The sequence below is a fragment of the Triticum urartu genome, chromosome 4 (assembly GCF_003073215.2).
Source record: "Triticum urartu cultivar G1812 chromosome 4, Tu2.1, whole genome shotgun sequence".
Lineage (NCBI taxonomy): Eukaryota > Viridiplantae > Streptophyta > Magnoliopsida > Poales > Poaceae > Triticum > Triticum urartu.
In genome coordinates this window covers 581,741,838-581,766,686 of record NC_053025.1, presented here as the reverse complement: position 1 = coordinate 581,766,686, position 24,849 = coordinate 581,741,838, and the positions used below count along the sequence as shown (strand labels likewise).

The following is a 24,849-nucleotide window of genomic DNA, read 5'->3' as shown; positions in this document are numbered from 1 at the left end:
TTTAGATCACAACAACCGGATCATTAGGATTTGTATTATAAAAAACAAGTGGCATTTCTAGTTTTCCACATAGTCCGTCATACTGCTACTCCCCCATAGAGCACCAATTTTCTCTGTGCTATCGGAGAAGAGTTAAGCCACCCCCAACCAAGATCTTCAAGGCTTCCCACTATTGGGCATTTTCTCCCCCACAAAGTTCTCATGAAACCAATGCACACCATCTTTCAACTTTGACTATTCGAACTATAAATTTCTTTGAGAAGGTGACGTTATAAAGTCTTGGGATTTGCTATACTAAATAAATATTATTAATCCATATATCCTCCCAAAAAGAAGTTAGCCCCATCACCTAACAACCTCTTGGTAAACTTCTGAAAAATATGGTTCATATTCGTCAGACTGACAAAAAAGTTAGCCCCTAATCCCAACTCTAATCGTTTGATTCTGAACGTATTTTCTGGACAACAATTGCTGGAAGGTTCCTTCAGTGTTCTCCAATTTTCAAAGCCATTTGCATAGCAGGCATTAATTCATGACTTGTAAATCAACAACCCCAAGGACTTTTGGTTGGACACGACATATGCCAGTCGATTAGGCGATACTTCATTTTATTATTCATCTCCTGCCACAACCTTCTAGCCCCCCAAGAATCCAGCACCCCTTTTGGCAACTCCAGGAAGGACATCATATATAAATGAATACTATTGGGACAAGAATTAGTGAGGGTCACCCTTTGCCCAAGACAAGATGTTCCCTTTCCGTCCCGCCATCTTCTTCCCACTTATATCTTCCACTGGGCTAGCTGCTAGGGTAGTGACATATCAATGGTGCTATTTTATGAGTGCCACGTATAATAAATGCTGAGTGAAGGAGAGAGAAAACATAAGAAAAGACATCCCTTCTGTTAATTAAGAGATAATCTCTTAACAACAGTCTATCTCATCATATGTTTAGGGTTATTTGGTTATGAGAGATAAGTCTAAGATATACTCCCTCCGTTCCTTTATCTAAGGTGTATATTTTTTGGGTACGGTGAACAAGGCAACAAATTATAGATACATTAGTACAAAATTACCCTTGTGAAATTTGTTGATTACTGGCAGTAAATCAGTTAGGCTTTGACAGAAAGAGATATAGACAATTAGGGGAGATATAATTTCCTTCTCTCTCTATAAAGAGAGATACAAACAATTGGGAGAAAGATATTTTCCTTTTTCTAAAAAAAACCAGTATACATGTCCTGATGCACCGTCAATTAGCTAGTGTTTGGGCTTAGAAAAAGCAGTAGCGCATCAATGTGTAGCTATTTAAAACATTGGAATTTTCCGTTTAAAAAAACTTGGTACTTTGGAAGATACACGTGGATCCACTAATCCAGCTTCCATGACCCTAATTTGGACAATAGGATAGTCAAGATACACATCAGGAAATTTGGTATTTCTGCCTCACCGCATGAATGCACCTTTCCAGCGGTGTAGAATATCATTTTCACTGGATCCAGGCAAGATAAGCCAGGATCCAACAAACGGTTGTTAATTGTTTATGATTGGCTCATTTTTGTAGGCTAGAGGGGCCTAGCGTGAGCAAACATTACAGTGACAGGACCTTAACGCTCCGTTATAAACTCCAAGATTAGAGGCCAGGTTCTAACATAATCGATCTTTAGGGATTCACTCGCCGAGGTAAACAATTACTATCGTGCATGACTAGTTCTGATTAGTTCTGCGGTGTCACGTGTGCTTAACTACTCTATCATTTCTGTCTCGATGTTGCACGAGCTAGGTCAGTGGCAACGACGTACGGATCGGTCGATGCTCATGGACGACATGGACGACTCTCGCCTGTTCATGCAGTGGGCGGTGAGCACACTGGAGCAGCAGGATCCAGGAGGAGCCGACGGCGGCAGCGAGAAGAGCGCCGGCTTCCCGTGTCTCCAGGCGCTCCGCGATTCCTCGGAGCTGACCGAAGCACAGAACAGTCTGAGCTCCGGCGATGACACCAGCGGCGGTGGAGGAATCATCACTCCAGCCCCCGATTCGGCTGTGCACCAAGGCAGTTGGTCCATGTCGTCCCCGACCTCGGGCGGGCCGTTCGCGCCCCCTGGCATTAGCAGCACCGGCACCGGCACCAGCAACGCCCTGTCCATGAGCTGGAACTTCGGCGCTGTCTTGCCGCCGCAGCCGGTCAGCAGCGGTGGCGGGGGCACGCTGGCCGCCGGGGCGCCGCTTCGTTCCTGCGTGTCACAGCCGACAAGGAGGGCATCCACAAAGAGCACGCCGTACGCGCAAGACCACATCATGGCGGAGCGGAAGCGCCGGGAGAATATCAACCAGAGCTTCATCGAGCTCTCCGCTCTCATTCCCGGCCTCAAGAAGGTCATTGAATATGACAAATCCCCCAATCTTTACTACATTTCATAATATTCCTCCAGGAAACGCTTCATCAATTTGGTTCAATTACTTTGGATCGATCAGATGGACAAGGGGACGATTCTTGCCGACGCCACCATATTCGTGAAGGAGCTCCAAGAGAGGGTAAAGTACCTGGAGGCTGCCGGCGGCAACCACAGGAGCGTTGAGACCGTGGTGCTCGTCAGGAAGCTGTGCCGCCCTGTCGCGCCAGACGTCGGCGAGAGCTCCGCACGGTTCCTCTTGGCGGCCGGGACGCCAGCAATTGGAAACCAGCTGCCGGAGATCGAGGCAAAGCTCTCGGGGGACAACGTCATGGTGAGGATCCACTGTGAAACAAATGGAAAAGGTCTGGTCTCCAGGGTTCTTGCGGAGGTCGAGGAGCTCCACCTCCGCATCATCCACAACGATGTGATGCCGTTCACGGCGTCCACCGTGATCATAACCACCATGGCAGAGGCAAGTTATGATGAGTAATACTAGCTGGCGTACGTTATCCAGGTATGCACACAATGCTCAATTGGAATCGTTAGCTTGATTTGTACCCTTTAGAAAATTCAAACCTAGCTACTAGGCTAGTACCATGAAATAATTGAAGGGGTGTGCCATTGTTAGAACATGTCTACAGCTCAAACTAATAAAAGTGTTGTGGACGTATGCATCTCACGCCTAAAAACCATAGTAATTTCTTCTCTCTTTTTTGTTTTGCGGAGAATTTTCTTCTCTCTCATATGTTGGAAATTCTGTAATCCTGTCGCACTAGTTGTTTAGGTTTGGTTTCAGCAAATAAACCGGTCCATGCAACGTGAGCCTGTTCACGGCTGGATCGGAGCAGTAGCTAGGTAGTTAGCACGTTCTCTTGCGCATGGTCAAGGATGTGGGATGGCGCGCCCGCTTAGCCTGGTCATGGCGCAAGATTAGGATCAATCTGTTAGTTTACTTGAGCTGTTAAATAAGAGAAGAAACAGAAAATGCTGCAGGTCGGACGCAGCGCAAAACCTCCCTCTCTCGTGTGTGTGTGTGAGTTCATCGAGCCCGTAGTTTAGCTACAACAAGTGGTATCAGAGCCTCCGATCAAGGGCTGAGGGCCATGGCTGGCGGACGAGGTGCACAGGCGCTGGCAGGGACGCCGGTGGTGAATCAGCGCGCCCGCACGCAGAGCCGCGGGCGGAGTCCTGTGCGGCATGGTGGACGCGTTGTGGTCGTCCGAGAGAGCACCAGGGAGGTCGGCGGCAGCGACATCGTCTGGCCCATGCTGACGCGGACCAACTATGCCCAGTGGTCCGTGGTCATGATGGTGAACCTGCAGGTGAAGATGCTCTGGGACACGGTCGAGACGGGGGATGCCCCGGTCCGCGAGGATCGCAGTGCGCTGGCGGCGATACTGCGCTCCACGCCGGAGGAGATGCACGCGTCGCTCGCCACCAAGGAGACGGCGAAGATGGCGTGGGACACCATCAAGATTCAGCGCATCGGCGTTGAGCGCGTCCGCGAGGCGAACGCGCAGAAGCTCCGCAAGGAGTTCGAGGCCATCTCGTTTCGGGATGGCGAGACGGTGGACGAGTTCTCCATGCGCATCTCAGGGCTCGCCGGTTCCCTCCGGTCGCTCGGGGACACACTTGAAGAGGTAAAAGTTGTTCGCAAGTTCCTGCGTGTAGTTCCTGCCAAGTAGTCTCAGGTGGCCATCGCCATTGAGACCATGCTCGACGTCACGACCATGTCGGTGGATGAGCTCACCGGCCGGCTGCGCGTCGTCGAGGATCGCCTGGAGGAGGACAACAGCGACGGCGGCTTGGGCGGCCGCCTACTTCTCACTGAAGAGGAGTGGTACGCCCATCTGAAGGACAAGGAGCAGGGCGGCAGCTCCTCCGGCAGAAACGGCGGACGTGGCCGTGGCCGCGGCCGTGGTCGTGGCCGTGGGGGCGGGCGCAACAGAGGCGGGCGCGACAAGGCAGCGAAGCGCAACGGCAAATGCCACAACTGCGGCGTGTGGGGGCATTTCGCCCGTGATTGCTACAAGCCGCACCAGGAGCGGCGTGAAGGCGGCGAGGAGGCCCACCTCGCGCAAGGAGAGGACGACCAGCCGGCAATCTTGCTGGCTTAGGTGTGCGACGAGGTCGTGCACGACGCGGCGCCGGAGGACAACAGAGGGCGCGATGACGCCCCAACAGGCGCGGCGCTGGCGCCGAGCGGCAGCCGCGGAGACAGTCCGGGCATGATTGAGGTGGTGAACCTCAACGAGGAGCGCGTCATACCGGTGGACGCGGGCGCCGGGGTGTGGTACTTCGACACCGGCGCGAGCAACCACATGACCGGGGACAAAGAGTTGTTCGCCACGCTCGACGAATCGATCAAGGGCACGGTCAAGTTCGGGGACGGATCGCTCGTCAGCATCTGCGGGCGTGGCACGATCATCTTCGAGTGTCGCCAGAAGGGTCACCGCACGCTCACGGACGTGTACCTGATCCCGAGGCTGCGCAGCAACATCGTAAGCCTCGGCCAGTTGGACCAGCTCGGCTACAAGACGGTGGTCGAGGGCGGCGTGCTGGAGCTGTTCGACCGCGACCGCGCGCTGCTCGCGCAGGTGACGCGCTCCAGGAACAGGCTGTACACCATCAAGCTAAAGACGGCGGCGCCCGTGTGCCTCTTGTCCGTCATGCAAGACGAGGCGTGGCTGTGGCATGGACGCTACGACCATCTCAATTTCCGCTCACTCCGCGCTCTCGCAGAGAAGGGCATGGCAGAGGGCGTGCCGACGATCAAGCGCGTCGAGGAGTTCTGCGACGGGTGCGCTCTTGGGAAGCAGCACCGCGTCCCGTTCCCGCAGGCGTACAAGTACCGCGCAGAGCGCGGGCTCGAACTGGTCCATAGCGACCTGTCCGGGCCGATCAAGCCAGCCACGGCGGGCGACAACATGTACTTCTTGTTAATGGTCGATGATCATAGCCGTTTCATGTGGATCGAGGTGATCAAGTCCAAGGATGAGGCATTCAAGCGGATCAAGGCGCTCGCGGAGGCGACGCCGGGCAGGAGGCTTATGGCGTTTCGCTCCGATCGCGGTGGCGAGTTCAACTCCGCCGCGTTCCGGGAGTACTGCGACGACCACGACATCAAACACTGCACCACCGCCCCTTACACACCATAGCAAAACGGCGTCGTCGAGCACCACAACCAGACGGTGGTGGAGATGGCGCTCTCTTCTGAAGAGCATGGGCGTGCCGGCGATCTTCTGGGGCGAGGCCGTGCGCACCGCGGTCTATCTGCTGAACCGCGCGCCCACACGCAGCTTGGATGGGCAAACTCCGTACGAGGCGTGGCACAACCGGAAGCCCAAGGTACATCATCTTCGTGTGTTTGGATGTGTTGCACATGTGAAGCGCCTCGGCCCCGGCATCGACAAGTTGGCCGATCGCTCGACGTCCATGGTCTTCGTCGGCTACGAGGACGGCGCCAAGGCCTACCGGGTGTACGATCCGACGACGAAGCAGCTGCGCGTCACGCGCGACGTGGTGTTCGAGGAGCACCGGAGATGGGACTGGAACGGCAGTGCCGATGCGACGCCTACGCCGTGCGCCACATTTGAGGTGGTGTACCGTGACCTGCCGACCGGCGAGCACCACGATCTGGGCGCAACACCGCAGCCCGCCACGCCCGATGGACCAGGGCTGGACAGCCCACCGCAGGCAACGCCGGGCACGCCGGCCCCGCGCTCCCACAACTGGGTGACGCCACCGTCACATGACACAGGACGGCATGACGCGGCGGCCGGCGCTGCGCTGCGGTATAGGCGCATGGCCAGCATCGAGCAGGAGCTCGACGACGCTTGGGAGGAAGAGCAGGTGGAGGTGAACCACCTCTTCTTGCTAGCCGCGAAAGAACCAGGTGGCGTTGAGGAGGCAAGAGGGGATCCTAGCTGGAGGCACGCGATGGAGGATGAACTGGACGCGATCAGGAGCAATGGCACCTGGGAGCTCGCCGCGCTCCCGCCTGGTCACGTCACCATCGGTCTCAAGTGGGTTTTTAAGGTCAAGAAGGATCCAGCTGGCAACATTGTGAAGCATAAGGCGAGGCTAGTCGCGAAAGGATATGTGCAGCGGCAGGGGGTGGACTTCGATGAGGTCTTCGCTCCAGTGGCGCGCATGGAGACCGTGCGCGTCCTGCTCGCGCTCGCCGCACACTCCGGGTGGCAAGTCCACCACATGGACGTCAAGTCCGCGTTCCTGAATGGCGAGCTGGTCGAAGAAGTGTACGTGCACCAGCCCCCCGGCTTCATCGACTCCGACAACGAGAACAAGGTGCTCAGGCTGTGCAAGGCGCTCTACGGGCTGCGCCAGGCCCCGCGCGCCTAGAACGCCAAGCTCGACGGCGAGCTCACCAACCTGGGCTTCGAACGGAGCCCCTTGGAGCACGCCGTGTATCGAAGGACAACTGAAGCGGGCGTCTTTCTTGTCGGCGTGTACGTCGACGATCTAGTGATCACCGGCACCGACGAGAAGGAGATCGAGAACTTCAAGGAGCAGATGCACCAGCTGTTCGACATGAGCGACCTTGGTCTCCTGAGTTATTACTTGGGGATCGAGGTTAAACAGCGTGAGGGCGTGATCACGTTGTGTCAAAGCACCTATGCAGAGAAGGTGCTGGAGCAGGCAGGTATAAAAGACTGCAACCCGAGCCACACGCCCATGGAGCACCGGCTGCAGCTGATCAAGGGCGACACCGGCGGCGGCATCGACGTCACCAAGTACCGGAGTGTTTTTGGGAGCCTACGCTACCTCTACAACACTAGGCCGGACATCACACACGCCGTCGGCATCATCAGCCGGCACATGGAGGCGCCGGGCGCGCCGCACTGGGCGGCGGTGAAGCAGATCCTCTGCTACGTCCGAGGGACCTCTGGCTATGGATGCTGCTACAGAAGGACCATGGAGGAAGCCGAGCTGGTGGGGTACAGCGACAGTGACCTCGCCGGCGACATCAACGATCTCAAGAGTACAACTGGGGTGGTGTTCTTCCTCAATGGCAGCCCAATCACATGGACATCATAGAAGTAGAAAGTCATCGCCCTCTCCTCTTGTGAAGCAGAGTACATGGCGGCGGCGACGGCGGCGTGCCAAGGCATCTGGTTGAGCCGCCTCTACGGCAAGCTGGCCGGGAGTGACCCCATGACGATGAAGCTGTTCATCGACAACAAGTCAGCGATCGCGCTGAGCAAGAACCCGGTGCATCACGATCAAAGTAAGCACATTGACATACATTTTCATTTCATTCGTGAGTGCATCGAGGATGGAAAGGTGCAGGTCGAGCACGTTGGGACTGACAGACAACTTGCTGGCCTGCTCACCAAAGCACTGGGACGTGTCAGATTCAGTTTGCTGCGTCAGTGGCTTGGTGTTGTCGAAGTGAAGGGATCTTAGACAACAGGATTAGGTGGTGATTTGTTGGAAATTCTGTAATCCTATCGCACTAGTTGTTTAGGTTTGGTTTCAGCAAATAAACCGGTCCATGCAACGTGAGCCTGTTCACGGCTGGATAGGAGCAGTAGCTAGGTAGTTAGCACGTTCTCTTGCGCGTGGTCAAGGATGTGGGATGGCGCGCCCGCTTAGCCTGGTCATGGCGCAAGATTAGGATCAATCTTTTAGTTTACTTGAGCTGTTAAATAAGAGAAGAAACAGAAAATGCTGCAGGTCGGACGCAGCGCAAAACCTCCCTCTCTCGTGTGTGTGTGTGTGTGAGTTCATCGAGCCCGTAGTTTAGCTACAACAAGTGGTATCAGAGCCTCCGATCAAGGGCTGAGGGCCATGGCTGGCGGACGAGGTGCACAGGCGCCGGCAGGGACGCCGGTGGTGGATCAGCGCGCCCGCACGCAGAGCCGCGGGCGGAGTCCTGTGCGGCATGGTGGACGCGTTGTGGTCGTCCGAGACAGCACCAGGGAGGTCGGCGGCGGCGACATCGTCTGGCCCATGCTGACGCGGACCAACTATGCCCAGTGGTCCGTGGTCATGATGGTGAACCTGCAGGTGAAGATGCTCTGGGACGCGGTCGAGACGGGGGATGCCCCGGTCTGCGAGGATCGCAGTGCGCTGGCGGTGATACTGCGCTCCACGCCAGAGGAGATGCACGCGTCGCTCGCCACCAAGGAGACGGCGAAGATGGCGTGGGACACCATCAAGATTCAGCGCGTCGGCGTTGAGCGCATCCGCGAGGCGAACGCGTAGAAGCTCCGCAAGGAGTTCGAGGCCATCTCGTTTCGGGATGGCGAGACGGTGGACGAGTTCTCCATGCGCATCTCAGGGCTCGCCGGTTCCCTCCGGTCGCTCGGGGACACACTTGAAGAGGTAAAAGTTGTTCGCAAGTTCCTGCGTGTAGTTCCTGCCAAGTACTCTCAGGTGGCCATCGCCATCGAGACCATGCTCGACGTCACGACCATGTCGGTGGATGAGCTCACCGGCCGGCTGCGCGTCGTCGAGGATCGCCTGGAGGAGGACAACAGCGACGGCGGCTCGGGCGGCCGCCTACTTCTCACTGAAGAGGAGTGGTACGCCCATCTGAAGGACAAGGAGCAGGGCGGCAACTCCTCCGGCGGAAACGGCGGACGTGGCCGTGGTCGTGGCCGTGGCGGCGGGCGCAACAGAGGCGGGCGCGACAAGGCAGCGAAGCGCAACGGCAAATGCCACAACTGCGGCGTGTGGGGGCATTTCGCCCGTGAGTGCTACAAGCCGCGCCAGGAGCGGCGTGAAGGCGGCGAGGAGGCCCACCTCACGCAAGGAGAGGATGACCAGCCGGCAATCTTGCTGGCTCAGGTGTGCGACGAGGTCGTGCACGACGCGGCGCCGGAGGACAACAGAGGGCGCGATGACGCCCCAACAGGCGCGGCGCTGGCGCCGAGCGGCAGCCGCGGAGACAGTCCGGGCACGACTGAGGTGGTGAACCTCAACGAGGAGCGCGTCATACCGGTGGACGCGGGCGCCGGGGTGTGGTACTTCGACACCGGCGCGAGCAACCACATGACCGGGGACAAAGAGTTTTTCGCCACGCTCGACGAATCGATCAAGGGCACGGTCAAGTTCGGGGACGGATCGCTCGTCAGCATCTGCGGGCGCGGCACGATCATCTTCGAGTGTCGCCAGAAGGGTCACCGCGCGCTCACGGACGTGTACCTGATCCCGAGGCTGCGCAGCAACATCGTAAGCCTCGGCCAGTTGGACCAGCTCGGCTACAAGACGGTGGTCGAGGGCGGCGTGCTGGAGCTGTTCGACCGCGACCGCGCGCTGCTCGCGTAGGTGACGCGCTCCAGGAACAGGCTGTACACCATCAAGCTAAAGACGGCGGCGCCCGTGTGCCTCTTGTCCGTCATGCAAGACGAGGCGTGGCTGTGGCATGGACGCTACGACCATCTCAATTTCCGCTCGCTCCGCGCTCTCGCAGAGAAGGGCATGGCAGAGGGCGTGTCAACGATCAAGCGCGTCGAGGAGTTCTGCGACGGGTGCGCTCTTGGGAAGCAGCACCGCATCCCGTTCCCGCAGGCGTCCAAGTACCGCGCAGAGCGCAGGCTCGAACTGGTCCATAGCGACCTGTGCGGGCCGATCAAGCCAGCCACGGCGGGCAACAACAAGTACTTCTTGTTAATGGTCGATGATCATAGCCGTTTCATGTGGATCGAGGTGATCAAGTCCAAGGATGAGGCATTCAAGCGCTTCAAGAAGATCAAGGCGCTCGTGGAGGCGATGCCGGGCAGGAGGCTCATGGCGTTTCGCTCAGATCGCGGTGGCGAGTTCAACTCCGTCGTGTTCCGGGAGTACTGCGATGACCACGACATCAAACACTGCACCACCGCCCCTTACACACCATAGCAAAACGGCATCGTCGAGCACCACAACCAGACGGTGGTGGAGATGGCGCGCTGTCTTCTGAAGAGCATGGGCGTGCCGGCGATCTTCTGGGGCGAGGCCGTGCGCACCGCGGTCTATCTGCTGAACCGCGCGCCCACACGCAGCTTGGATGGGCAAACTCCGTACGAGGCGTGGCACAACCGGAAGCCCAAGGTACATCATCTTCGTGTGTTTGGATGTGTTGCACATGTGAAGCGCCTCGGCCCCGGCATCGACAAGTTGGCCGATCGCTCGACGTCCATGGTCTTCGTCGGCTACGAGGACGGCGCCAAGGCCTACCGGGTGTACGATCCGACGACGAAGCAGCTGCGCGTCACGCGCGACGTGGTGTTCGAGGAGCACCGGAGATGGGACTGGAACGGCGGTGCCGATGCGACGCCTACGCCGTGCGCCACATTTGAGGTGGTGTACCGTGACCTGCCGACCGGCGAGCACCACGATCTGGGCGCAACACCGCAGCCCGCCACGCCCGATGGACCAGGGCTGGACAGCCCACCGCAGGCAACGCCGGGCACGCCGGCCCCGCGCTCCCACAACTGGGTGACGCCACCGTCACATGACACAGGACGGCATGACGCGGCGGCCGGCGCTGCGCTGCGGTATAGGCGCATGGCCAGCATCGAGCAGGAGCTCGACGACGCTTGGGAGGAAGAGCAGGTGGAGGTGAACCACCTCTTCTTGCTAGCCGCGGAAGAACCAGGTGGCGTTGAGGAGGCAAGAGGGGATCCTAGCTGGAGGCACGCGATGGAGGATGAACTGGACGCGATCAGGAGCAATGGCACCTGGGAGCTCGCCGCGCTCCCGCCTGGTCACGTCACCATCGGTCTCAAGTGGGTTTTTAAGGTCAAGAAGGATCCAGCTGGCAACATTGTGAAGCATAAGGCGAGGCTAGTCGCGAAAGGATATGTGCAGCGGCAGGGGGTGGACTTCGATGAGGTCTTCGCTCCAGTGGCGCGCATGGAGACCGTGCGCGTCCTGCTCGCGCTCGCCGCACACTCCGGGTGGCAAGTCCACCACATGGACGTCAAGTCCGCGTTCCTGAATGGCGAGCTGGTCGAAGAAGTGTACGTGCACCAGCCCCCCGGCTTCATCGACTCCGACAACGAGAACAAGGTGCTCAGGCTGTGCAAGGCGCTCTACGGGCTGCGCCAGGCCCCGCGCGCCTAGAACGCCAAGCTCGACGGCGAGCTCACCAACCTGGGCTTCGAACGGATCCCCTTGGAGCACGCCGTGTATCGAAGGACAACTGAAGCGGGCGTCTTTCTTGTCGGCGTGTACGTCGACGATCTAGTGATCACCGGCACCGACGAGAAGGAGATCGAGAACTTCAAGGAGCAGATGCACCAGCTGTTCGACATGAGCGACCTTGGTCTCCTGAGTTATTACTTGGGGATCGAGGTTAAACAGCGTGAGGGCGTGATCACGTTGTGTCAAAGCACCTATGCAGAGAAGGTGGTGGAGCAGGCAGGTATGAAAGACTGCAACCCGAGCCACACGCCCATGGAGCACCGGCTGCAGCTGATCAAGGGAGACATCGGCGGTGGCATCGACGTCACCAAGTACCGGAGTGTTGTTGGGAGCCTACGCTACCTCTGCAACACTAGGCCGGACATCACACACGCCGTCGGCATCATCAGCCGGCACATGGAGGCGCCGGGTGCGCCGCACTGGGCGGCGGTGAAGCAGATCCTCTGCTACGTCCGAGGGACCTCTGGCTATGGATGCTGCTACAGAAGGACCATGGAGGAAGCCGAGCTGGTGGGGTACAGCGACAGTGACCTCGCCGGCCACATCAACGATCGCAAGAGTACAACTGGGGTGGTGTTCTTCCTCAATGGCAGCCCAATCACATGGACATCATAGAAGCAGAAAGTCATCGCTTGGTGTTGTCGAAGTGAAGGGATCTTAGACAACAGGATTAGGTGGTGATTTGTTGGAAATTCTGTAATCCTGTCGCACTAGTTGTTTAGGTTTGGTTTCAGCAAATAAACCGGTTCATGCAACGTGAGCCTGTTCACAGCTGGATCGGAGCAGTAGCTAGGTAGTTAGCACGTTCTCTTGCGCGTGGTCAAGGACGTGGAATGGCGCGTCCGCTTAGCCTGGTCATGGCGCAAGATTAGGATCAATCTGTTAGTTTACTTGAGCTGTTAAATAAGAGAAGAAACAGAAAATGCTGCAGGTCGGACGCAGCGCAAAACCTCCCTCTCTCGTGTGTGTGTGTGTGTGAGTTCATCGAGCCCGTAGTTTAGCTACAACATCATATACACTAATACACAAGGACGTGCGCTAGGTAAGGGTGTCGCCTACAATGGCTGACTCGGTCTCACCATGTAGTATAGGCCCTGTTTGGTTCATAAGTCCTACGACTTTTTTTAGTCTCAACTTATAAGTCTCAAGTCCCTAAAGTCCCTACCTGTTTGGTTTCTGCGACTTAACATGGACTAAAAAACCATATTACAACTATAAGTCCCTATAAGTCCCTCCTTGAGAGTCTTATTTCATAAGTCTCAAATGCCCACTTTAAGTCCCTATAAGTCCCTCTTGTTTGGTTTAGATGGGACTTATAGGGACTTTTTAAAGTCCCTAAAGCAATAAGTCCCTGGAAACAAACACCCTCATAGTTGTTGTTAAGACGACAGGGGCAGACGCTTGAGGGGAGTGGGGGGTAGGACCCCACTCAAAATATGAGATTCCAATAAAATTTCTCTGTACTTTTAGAATTTATTTTTTTGCCGATGGTACTTTTAGAATACAAATGCTAAAACTCTATGTATTTATACAAAATGCCCCATCACCCCCCCCCCCCCCCCCCCCATGCAGTTTGCCCTCAGTCAGAAATGTAGTTTGTAGGTCCAGCCCTAGTTAAAAGTTTATACTCTCAAGAGTCAGGCTAATTAAGAGTCACACACTCACAATCTCTTTGGATTGAAGGACAAACAATGGAGTTTTGAAAGATTTTGATCAATAGGAATTTTCCTATGGAAACCCTTTGGTTCATAGGATTGAGGTTGCCAAATTCGTATGGAATCCATTCATATGTCATTCATTCCATAGGAATCTCAATATGAGTTCAAACCTCATTTTATTTTTCCTTCCAGGAGTCCAATGCACTTGCACTATTTCTCTCTCTACCATCTCTCTCAATCCTCCAAAATAGATGTATTTTCTCCTATGCACCATCCAAAGGCATAATTAATGGAATTCATGTGTTTGTAATCCGGTAGGAATTCTCAATGCATGTCATCTCAGTCCTACGTTTTCAATTTCATGTGATACAAACAGTCAATCCAACTAAGACCTTATCATATAAATTTGTTTATTGTCGACCCTAGATATATATGATGATGTGAAGGGAAAGAAGAGTCAACAGTGGATTCTACTTCCTCTGTAAACTAATATAAGATATTTTAGATCTAACATGTAAACTAATATAAGATATTTTAGATCACTAATTTGTAAACTAATACAAGATCTTTTAGATCACTATTTATCAGTTTACTGAGGAGTACCTTTTTAGATACCTTAAGTGGTTATTCCAGAAATAAGATTTAAACCTTACTTTCATTTACTAGGTACCATAGATTCTCTGTTAATGTCAATCATATTGCTAATGTAGTCAAAACCATGGTTTGGGGTACCGGGCGGAAAATTTGGTTACCGTCCGGTACCCGTGTTTCTCGCTACCCCACGAGAAAGCTGCGTACCGAGCAAAAAAATCGAATTTTTTGAAAATTTTGAATTTCAATGGCGAGTCTGGTCAAGTAGGGGCAGAAACTGATCTAAAACATGTAAGGTGCTGTGGTCTGGTGGTAAACATGGCCGTCCCAACCCCATAGGGGGAGAACCTACCACTGCGCCAACAGCAACTTCGTCATCTTGTTGAGCTCAGTACTAATATATTCCTAGCTCAGAAAATTTTGAATACAAATTACGTTAAAAAAATTCGAGCGGTATTTCCTCGGAATTTCACGGTATCCGCGTTTCTCGCACACCCTCGGTATTTTCTTGGGATTCGGTAGCCAAAACGTTGGTCAAAACTAGTTTTTGTGTGTGGGAGCAGTCAAGACTAGTTAGATTATGTTGTACAGTACCCATTGATTTCTGCAAGCCACCTTGTGTTTCAAAAGTTCAATTTGCGATATTTTACAATTCATTAGTTGTGTCCAGTGTCTAGGAACACAGAAGTATTACACTATGTTGATTGAAACTACTTATATGGTCTGGTATTTCGTTATATTATCAGAAATAAACGATCAAATAGTTTCTTGTAGAGTGCAAGAGTCCTATTAGAACGTGTACTATATACGTGCAGGAGCCCCCCACCACCACCAACACACACACGACCAGCATCTCTCTCTCTCTCTCTCTCTCTCTCTCTCTCTCTCTTGCTGGAGTTTCTTTGGGGGGATCAGATGGTTGTTAGCAATGACTTAGAAATAGCAACAATATGTTGACAACGACATTGGTAATGTAAAATGCATTTTCTACAACGGGTGGATACATCTTTATTTTACTATATGCTCCATGACCACTCTAGATTTTTTTAATAAATACATAAATATAGAAGTTTACCAATCTATAACATGCACACATGCAAAGTATAAGATAGTAAGACAAATAACTGTTAAGTAGCAACTCAAAATCTCCTTGACACTAAAAAAATTTAGATTGTTTCATTTAGAATTAACTGTAGTGGATTTAAAGTTTCCAAAATATTCAAATAGTACTTTCTTCGATCCAAAATTTAATTAGGACATGGCACATTCTTCAAGATGATAATTTGACCACCAATTTATGCACAAACATGTTCCCTAACATTTAAAAAACTATGCACTTTTAAGGTATATTTCATTATAAATCTAGTATTGTTGATTTAATGTTTCAGATGTTAATTCTCTCTTTTTAGACAATAAACATAGAAATGTTTGGCGGACACAATTGTAAAAAGAGTTAAACTTCGGTCTGGAGGCATTTGGTAGCTAGTAAGCATCAATCTCTTCAGAGCAACAACAGAAAACATTGTAGTATTTTCTAATTGTGGATGTTATACACATATCTACATAGATGGGAACTAAACATGACCAGCGACATCTGTTAGGCTACGGCTTTAAATTTACAACTTTACCGTTCAGGTGGAAGAGGGCTTTACCGTCAACACAGAGGATATTGTAGGAAGACTCAACTCTGCACTGTACCAACATAGCATCAACAATATTAAGACTTGAGAATCAAGAAGACGGGTTTGTATACATAACAGACATAATTTATATATATGTCATATGTACATATATACGTGCAACGACCATCAATATGATGTGAAGGTCGGGTTTTCCCCCCTTTTCGAAAAAATTGGTGTAATGACCTGATATGCCATGCATGGTTGGATGCATGAGAACCAGGCTACAAATGGAAGATGTATAAGCCAAGTTGTGACGATCTAGAGGATGGTGGTCATTCATTTGCTGGCCTTTTAGTGCACAATCATTATATATAAAAGTTGGTAGGAATCAAGCTTTTTATTGGTCCACTTGGCTAAGCTCTAATACTTATTGGATCATGGCGCCCTTACAAACCATGCGATTACATACAAATCGTAAAGCTCCAGCCCATGTATAGAAGATCTCTCAAGGAAAATAGCAGTCTCTCACGATAATGGGCGACAAGGGGGGCCCGAAGGGCATGGTAGTCATCCGAAACGTTTGGTCACCCCAAATGTTAGGAGAGGAACAATGTAATATATCACTTTGGATCAGGCAAATACACGAAAAATTGTCTTTGTGATATAGTTTTAAAGATGGTACTTTGCCATTATTTTCTATGCAAACATGGTATTTCATACTTTCTAGTAATTCTTCTATATAAATAGTTTCTAATGTTTTCAATGCTAGTAATTCTTCTATATATAAATAAACTTAGAAATGTTTGATTCACAAAATCTTAAGTAGTTGTTATATTTCATTAGATCAGTACACTACCCTAAATACTCTGTATTAGACTAGTTATACATCATTTGTTTGTTTGCGGGTATATATGACATGTTGTTGGAAAAAATACCCACAAATCAACACACCATCCATTAGAGCTACCAAGGAATCTTGATTAAAAAGACCCTCTTTCGAATCGTTTTTCCCTCTGGAGACAAGCGACTAGAAACCCTAGTCGTCGCCAAAAGACCCTAGCCTTCCGGCGGTTCCCCTCCACCGACGACCTCTTGATCGTTGGTGGTGAGGGGGTTGCCGGATACCGCACGTGTGGATCGTCTTAGCTTTAGGTTTTAGGGCCCTAGTAGCTTAGGTTTTGGGTTGTTCGACGTCTTGGCGGCGGCGGTGGCGACGACGCTGAATAAAGAAGTTTCGGATCCTTCCCTGATGAGGCGACTGTCTCTATGGTTGGTGATGGATTTGAAAACTAGTCTCTTCAAGCGGGAGATAGACACACGATGTAACCTATGTCAACATAATAGTATTGAAACACAGGGGAAGCCGGCGGCGTGTGCCGGCGTCCATGACGACCGGGTGCGGTATTATAGCGGTATTTTGGGAAGGAGCGCCCATAGTCAGACCCTGAGAATGTAGCCATATCGATGAACCTCGTTAACAAATCTCGGTGCTGTGCTCGTATGATTACTTGGTTTTCGAATGATCGATGATGGTCTTAAATTTATTTTAACAAATGGTATCATGACCTAGGTTGTTCGGAGCGCGATGGATGGTTGATCGATCGCAGCGACAGCGGCGCGTACAGCGGCGGCGGGATCCGTATCAGATCGTGGCAACAGAAGCGTACAGGGGTTGGCCGAGCCAGGCTAGACGCGACCGAGTCGGGCGGTGACGTTGGTTGCGTGGCCGTACACGCTGCAGGGATCGAGAGCAGCTATACCGTGGATTTGTTTGGAAATAAAAAGGGGACCGAATCCCTAAGAGAGGCGTTCTCCTCGTGGCCGAGACGCGAACATGCAACATCATGGCAGACTCAAAAGAAAAGCATCATGGTTCGAAGGCAAGGACTTCGGACAAGCAAAGCTAGCATTGAGTGTCCAACGAGCAGACTTCACGTGAATACCAAAGCTGTCATTTGGATTTGCTACTAGTATACGCTTTGCGTACTTGGGGAGTGTTTGGATATTTTTTCACGGATTAGCCATACAAAGAACCATGGCGCCAACAGATACCAGGTTTGAAGTGGGAAAATTCAATAAAACTGGAAACCTTGGGTTGCGGCGGATAAGGATGAAAAAATTGTTGGCACAATAGTGAATGCTTGAAGGCGTTGTGCGATGTCAAGCCAGGCGGAGAATGCGGACTATGAGGAGTTGCAGATGGTTGCAGTCTGGGAAGTTCGGCTGGGTCGGACTAGGCGGTCTGACGCAAGTCGGTTGGTACAGAAGACGGTGGTGAGATCGGCGACGAACGACGTAGGAGCATGATGCTGATGGTGCCCGACTTCTGGGCGTGGAAACACGTGGCACAGGCCCGAGTGCTTGTGTGGCTTTGACAAGACCATGGCACGGGGTTGATTCAAGACGATGCACACGGAGCTTGAAGTTGACGAGGCGCAAGGGTGGGCTGATCATCTATCATGGAGTCATGTTGAAGGTGGAGATGGAGTCTGGAAGACTTCACTCGGTGCTGGATTGAGGGGCTACGGTGTAAGGATCCAGGGAATCGAAGGCTATTCAGCAACAAAAAAAGCGAGTGACACGTAGTTCGGACTGGAGCCCAATGGTCTGATGGAAGCGTGAAACTCGTCATCGGTCGGTGATGATCGATGGTACTCTGCAGTGGGGGGTTTAGTGGTGTGGTTTCACGACCCTTGAGACTCGACCGGGACAGTAGAGGCTCGACGCGGCAATAGCGGCGAGACGTGCGGCACGCACAGGACATGGAACCGGCCAGGGCTATGTGATCATACATGTGGTGAGACAACTGCGAATTTGACTCACGATGACTACAAGCAACGATGAAATTCTTTCAAGTTTCAGATAGGCGGTCAAGCAAGAGCGTTGATGTTGAGTTCAGGTAACTCTTATGTGTGACACCCAATATGTGACTTGTTCACTTTTACGCAGGTCAGTGATCAGTGTGTGATGGCGTTGGACGGATACTCTGGAAGTTTGAAGAACAAACTAGAGTGACAAGGAAATTAAATTTGCTCGAGTGTTGACTGTGGTCAAGAAAAGGAGGGACTACAAGTTGCAGGTAGAGTCACATGGAGTCTTTGGAGTAGCAGCGGTACTCATGGGATAAGTTCAAATCCAATGTACATGAAAGTTTGACGCATTGATGAATTCAAGATGGTGAAGAATATTCGCCAAGGTGGAGTTTGTTAGAGTTGTGTCGAATATAGTGTACACGGTAGGTTACAGTTGACTCTGAGTAGTATTGTGTTTAGATAGGATATGGAGTCGTGTCCTGGTAGGACACTTGTATCCTAGGCCTCTCATATATAGCGGAGATAGACACACGATGTAACCTATGCCAACATAATAACACTGGAATGCATGGGAAGCCGACGGCATGTGCCGGTGTTCAGGGCGACCGAATGCGATATTGTAGCGGTATCATGGGGAGGAGCGCCTATAGTCAAGCTCCGGGATGTAGCCATATCGGTAAACCTCGTTAACAAATCGCAGTGCCGTGCTTGTGTGATTATTTGGTCCTCGGATAATCAACGATGACCTCGTATTTATTCTAACATCCCCAAACATGGTTTGAGTCCAAATTTCAGACTACGGACACATGCACATGTGCACACAGATCGTGGGCTAACAGCGAGCAATGATTTCAACAATATAGTATGCTAATTAGCTAGCCAGTGAGCAAACCAGTCCAACAAAAGCAAAACTAGTGGGAGGGGCTAAATATATATTGTAGTATCTATTTTGCGGGAAAGGCTAAATATATTTATACAAGGAAGGAAGATTTTTCCTCATCTTGTCCAGGTAAAGGCAAAGGTTAGCTAGGCATTTGAGCCTGACAAAATACTAGATCACGGTTGACCAGGCAAAGCCTCAAGCAATCTTATTGGTGTCTTGTACTGCCTGGCTCGTATGCTAGCTACCTAGTGCACTTTGTTCTTCCTTCAATTATTACTGGGGAGCATGTCACCTGACATTGAATAATAACCACTAGTGGCGCATACAAATTATTACTAGTATTTTCTGTACAAATAGAAATATTGCTGGGAACTGACAAGGCAGCTGACTGCGCTTTACACCGCTGGTATGTCGACGGCAGAGCCCGCTTGCTGGTAGCAAAGCGAATTATCCGTACGATAACTACTACTACTACTCTTAGCATATGGCCGTGTATGGCGGAACTGTTCTTTATTTATGCCAGCAGGCAGAGGGTTTGATCTGTTCACACATTTCTCCCATAAATCTGAAGAAATCAGTTCCTTTAATTGTTTTTTCCGAAACGGAGACAGCGACAATTGAACCAACGTTTCTTTTTGGTGAGGTCGATGGCTCCTCAACAAATCACAAATGGTGTAAACCAAAACCTACTCTCACATCCGCGCACTATACGTTGTGACTGCCACAATCGCTGCATCCACGAACTATATTTTGCATGTGGTGTAGCTAGACCAGGACATGGACAGCCCGGCCTAAAGCCCGACATCCAGGCCGGGCTCGGGCTCAGCTTTTTCGCCTGAAGCCTGGTCCAAAAGCCCAAAAAGGAAGCCCGAATGGGCATAAACCATTATTTGATTAAAAATATAGATATAATATATATTCTGAATATCCCAAAAATCATTTTTCTAATTAAAAAGGGCACTGTTCATGTGTTTCGGGCTGGGTTGGGCTCAGGCTTGGGATTTTGAGGTCGGCCTTTACAAAGCCTGGCCCAAACCAAGCCCGGCTCAGAGAATGCCCAGGTTTAGGTGTAGCCATTGATATACCGACAACTCGTTTCCCTGCCATATCCTCTGTAACATTGAGCTCCCTAGTTTTTAAGGCCTCACAATCAATTGAGGTCTTCAATTGCAATTGGTTCATCCGATTTTGACCGAGTCAACAATTTCTCAAAGTTCTCTTATTTAATTATTTTATATTATACACTATGCTTCCTAGTTTTTAAGGTCGCGCTATTAATTAAGGTCTTCAATTTAGAATTAGGTCAGACGATTTTGACCAGGTCAACAATTTCTCAAGAAGCTCTCTCATTTAATTATTTTAATCACCATGTTCCCTCATTTTGAAGCTCTTTCATTCGTTTGAGGTATTCAATTTTGGATTTCGTTTATGATTTTTATCGGGCCAATGACTTTTCAAATCAATCAACAGCAACTGGCCTATAAAAACATATCAACTACGTGCACTCTTCCACCACCTAGAAAAAAGAAGCGCCATCATATGATACTATAGCACCAATATAGTACATGCAAGCACATACGCATAAATTCCCCCATATAAATATGGGTTGATTCGTGGAAAACATAGAATCACACCGCGAAAGGCCCACCAAATAACCGCATTATAAATAAACATAAAACACACTACATCATCTCCCTCATCTGCCAAACTAAATATTTCATCAGTTCCAATATATAAGGGTTATTAGTTTTGTGGAATGTCAAATTTCTTTAACTTTGATCAAGTTCGGAGCCAAAAATATCGACATCCACGATATTAAACCAAAAAGATAATATGGAAATTCATTTCATGATGAATCTAATGCCACCGATTTGATATTTTAGATTTTTCATATATTTCTCTACAAATTTGATCAAACTTAAAGAGATTTGGCTTTTCAAAAAAGTAATACACCTTATATTTTGAAACAGAGTGAGTATTTTTTTAAGAATCCTAACAATAATAACGGCGCAGCAAAGCACGCCCAACCCTTCTAGTATTAAGATGTTGTAACAAGTCGACCAAACCATTCCTACTGGCTTAGGGCCTCTTTGATTAGATCATTTGACTTTTGAGAACTCATATAGAAATAGAGTAAACCATATGAATTGGACAGAAATGCATGTGCAAAACAGAAGACTATGAAGCATATTTTTTGATAAAGGATACTTTTATTAATTCAAAATGTCGTATCAAGCAGATACAAAGTATAAAGTATGGTGCGTAATGCCCGGCCTCTGTGTAGTTAATATGCACATAGCCAAACACCAACAGTCTAACAAAAATGATAAAAACCGACATATCAACAATAGTAAAGTCATATATGACCGACACTATGCATATGGCGAAGGAGGTGGTGGACCGTTCTGGAGATTATGTTGCCACCTATGTTTGATAAAAACCTCCCTGGCAACCTGCTCCAACCGCATACACTACCTTGAATAGCTGTTGATACTCCATTTGATGTAACATGGATCACATACGAAGTCAATGTGGACATTGAAAAATAACCTGTAACAGAGAAGAGTTTTTGCCATTGAAAACAAAATCATTTCTACATAGCCAAATCAATGACATACGCTCCCACCCTTATTAGGGTTGTAAATATATTTGAAATTCAGTCCAACTAGTGACCAAAAATATTGGCAGTACTTGTGATCGGATACAAATTGGACGCTATTTCGATAACTGATCACGTAGAATGCGCAAACTTGCACTGGAATAAGAGGTGTTTGATTGTCTCATCGTGAGTACAAAAGCTACACTTCTTGCTTCCTTGCCTATTGCTACATGCAAGATAATTATGTGCAGCCCCCGAGGTTGGGGATGTTGGGGAACGTAGCAGAATTTTAAAATTTTCTACGCATCACCAAGATCAATCTATGGAGTCATCTAGCAACGAGGTAGAGAGGAGTGCATCTACATACCCTTATAGATCGCGCGCGGAAGCGTTCAAGAGAACGGGGTTGATGGAGTCGTACTCGTCGTGATCCAAATCACCGATGACCTAGCGCCGAACGGACGGCACCTCCGCGTTCAAAACACGTACGGTTGGGAAGACGTCTCCTCCAACTTGATCCAGCAAGGGGGAAGGAGAGGTTGATGAAGATCCAGCAGCACGACGGCGTGGTGGTGGAAACTACGGCGATCTCGGCAGGGCTTCGCCGAGCACTGCGAGAAGGAGAGGTGTCACGGGAGGGAGAGGGAGAGGCCAGGGGCTAGGGTGCGGATGCCCTCCCTCCCCCCCACTATTTATAGGACCCCTAGGGGGGGCGGCGGCCAAAGGGGTGGCTTGCCCCCCAAGCCAAGTGGGGCGCCCCCCACCCCTAGGGCTTTCCAACCCTAGGCGCAGGGGAGGCCCAAGGGGGCGCACCAGCCCACTAGGGGCTGGTTCCCCTCCCACTTCAGCCCATGGGGCCCTCCGGGATAGGTGGCCCCACCCGGTGGTCCCCTGGGACCCTTCCGGTGGTCCCAGTACAATACTGATTACCCCCGAAACTTTCCCGATGGCTGAAATAAATCTTCACCTCCGGACCATTCCGGAACTCCTCGTGACGTCCGGGATCTCATCCGGGACTCCGAACAACTTTCGGGTTACCGTATACTAATATCTCAACAACCCTAGCGTCACCGAACCTTAAGTGTGTAGACCCTACGGGTTCGGGAGACACGCAGACATGACCGAGACGACTCTCCGGTCAATAACCAACAGCGGATCTGGATACCCATGTTGGCTCCCACATGCTCCTCGATGATCTCATCGGATGAACCACGATGTCGAGGATTCAATCAATCCTATACAATTCCCTTTGTCAATCGGTACTTACTTGCCCGAGACTTGATCGTCGGTATCCCAATACCTCGTTCAATCTCGTTACCGGCAAGTCACTTTACTCGTACCGTAATGCATGATCCCGTGATCAACCACTTGGTCACATTGAGCTCATTATGATGATGCATTACCGAGTGGGCCCAGAGATACCTCTCCGTCATACGGAGTGACAAATCCCAGTCTCATTCGTGCCAACCCAACAGACACTTTCGGAGATACCTAGTGTACCTTTATAGTCACCCAAGTTACGTTGTGACGTTTGCACAGCCCAAAGCACTCCTACGGTATCCGGGAGTTGCACAATCTCATGGTCTAAGGAAATGATACTTGACATTCGGAAAAAGCTATAGCAAACGAACTACACGATCTTTGAGCTATGCTTAGGATTGTCTTGTCCATCACATCATTCTCCTAATGATGTGATCCCGTTATCAATGACATCCAATGTCCATAGTCAGGAAACCATGACTATCTTTTGATCAACGAGCTAGTCAACTAGAGGCTCACTAGGGACGTGTTGTGGTCTATGTATTCACACATGTATTACGATTTCCGGATAACACAATTATAGCATGAACAATAGACAATTATCATGAGCAAAGAAATATAATAATAACCATTTGGGCATATTTTCCAACAGTCTCCCACTTGCACTAGAGTCAATAGTCTAGTTACATTGTGATGAACCGAACACCCATGCAGTTCTTGTGTTGATCATGTTTTGCTCTAGGGAGAGGTTTAGTCAACGGATCTGCCACATTCAGGTCCGTATGTACTTTACAAATATCTATGTCTCCATTTTGAACACTTTCACGAATGGAGTTGAAGCGACACTTGATATGCCTGGTCTTCCTGTGAAACCTGGGCTCCTTGGCAAGGGCAATAGCTCCAGTGTTGTCACAGAAGAGAGTCATCGGGCCCGACGCATTGGATATGACTCCTAGGTCAGTAATGAACTCCTTCACCCAGATTGCCTCTTGTGTTGCCTCCGAGGCTGCCATGTACTCCGCTTCACATGTAGATCCCGCCACAACGCTTTGCTTGCAACTGCACCAGCTTACTACCCCACCATTCAAAATATACACGTATCCGGTTTGTGACTTAGAGTCATCCGGATCTGTGTCGAAGCTAGCATCGACGTAACCCTTTACGACGAGCTCTTCGTCACCTCCATAAACGAGAAACATATCCTTAGTCCTCTTCAGGTACTTCAGGATATTCTTGACCGTTGTCCAGTGTTCCATGCCGGGATTACTTTGGTACCTTCCTACCAAACTTACGGCAAGGTTTTCATCAGGTCTGGTACACAGCATAGCATACATGATAGACCCTATGGCCGAGGCATAGGGGAAGACACTCATCTTTTCTCTATCTTCTACCGTGGTCGAGCATTGAGCCGTGCTCAATCTCGTACCTTGCAATACAAGCAAGAACCCCTTCTTTGACTGATCCATTTGGAACTTCTTCAATATCTTGTCAAGGTACATACTCTGTGAAAGACCAATGAGGCGTCTCGATCTATCTCTATAGATCTTGATGCCTAATATATAAGCAGCTTCTCCAAGATCCTTCATTGAAAAACACTTGTTCAAGTAGGCCTTTATGCTTTTCAAGAATTCTATATCATTTCCCATCAACAGTATGTCATCCACATACAATATGAGAAATGCTACAGAGCTCCCACTCACTTTCTTGTAAATGCAGGCTTCTCCATAAGTCTGCGTAAACCCAAACACTTTGATCATCTCATCAAAATGAATGTTCCAACTCCGAGATGCTTGCACCAGCCCATAAATCGAGCGTTGGAGCTTTCACACCTTGTCAGCATTCTTAGGATCGACAAAACCTTCCGGCTGCATCATATAC

At 50.4% G+C, this 24,849-nt stretch overlaps 1 protein-coding gene across 1 annotated transcript; it reads left to right on the top strand.

The window, feature by feature from the left end:
• The first annotated feature begins 1,696 nt into the window (after positions 1 to 1,696).
• LOC125554250 (transcription factor NAI1-like) lies at positions 1,697 to 3,276 on the top strand. Its single transcript, XM_048717828.1, has 2 exons — positions 1,697 to 2,375; positions 2,475 to 3,276. The coding sequence occupies exons 1-2, from the start codon at positions 1,767 to 1,769 to the stop codon at positions 2,883 to 2,885; spliced, it is 1,020 nt and encodes a 339-aa protein (XP_048573785.1). The 5' UTR covers positions 1,697 to 1,766; the 3' UTR covers positions 2,886 to 3,276.
• Positions 3,277 to 24,849: the final 21,573 nt, after the last annotated feature.

What these genes read in the sequence shown, in the direction of transcription:
- LOC125554250 (XM_048717828.1), top strand. Translation starts at nt 1,767, where the DNA reads ATGTTGCACGAGCTAGGTCAGTGGCAACGACGTACGGATCGGTCGATG. An exon ending in TCATTCCCGGCCTCAAGAAG is followed by an intron (nt 2,376 to 2,474) that starts GTCATTGAATAT and finishes TGGATCGATCAG; the next exon opens with ATGGACAAGGGGACGATTCT.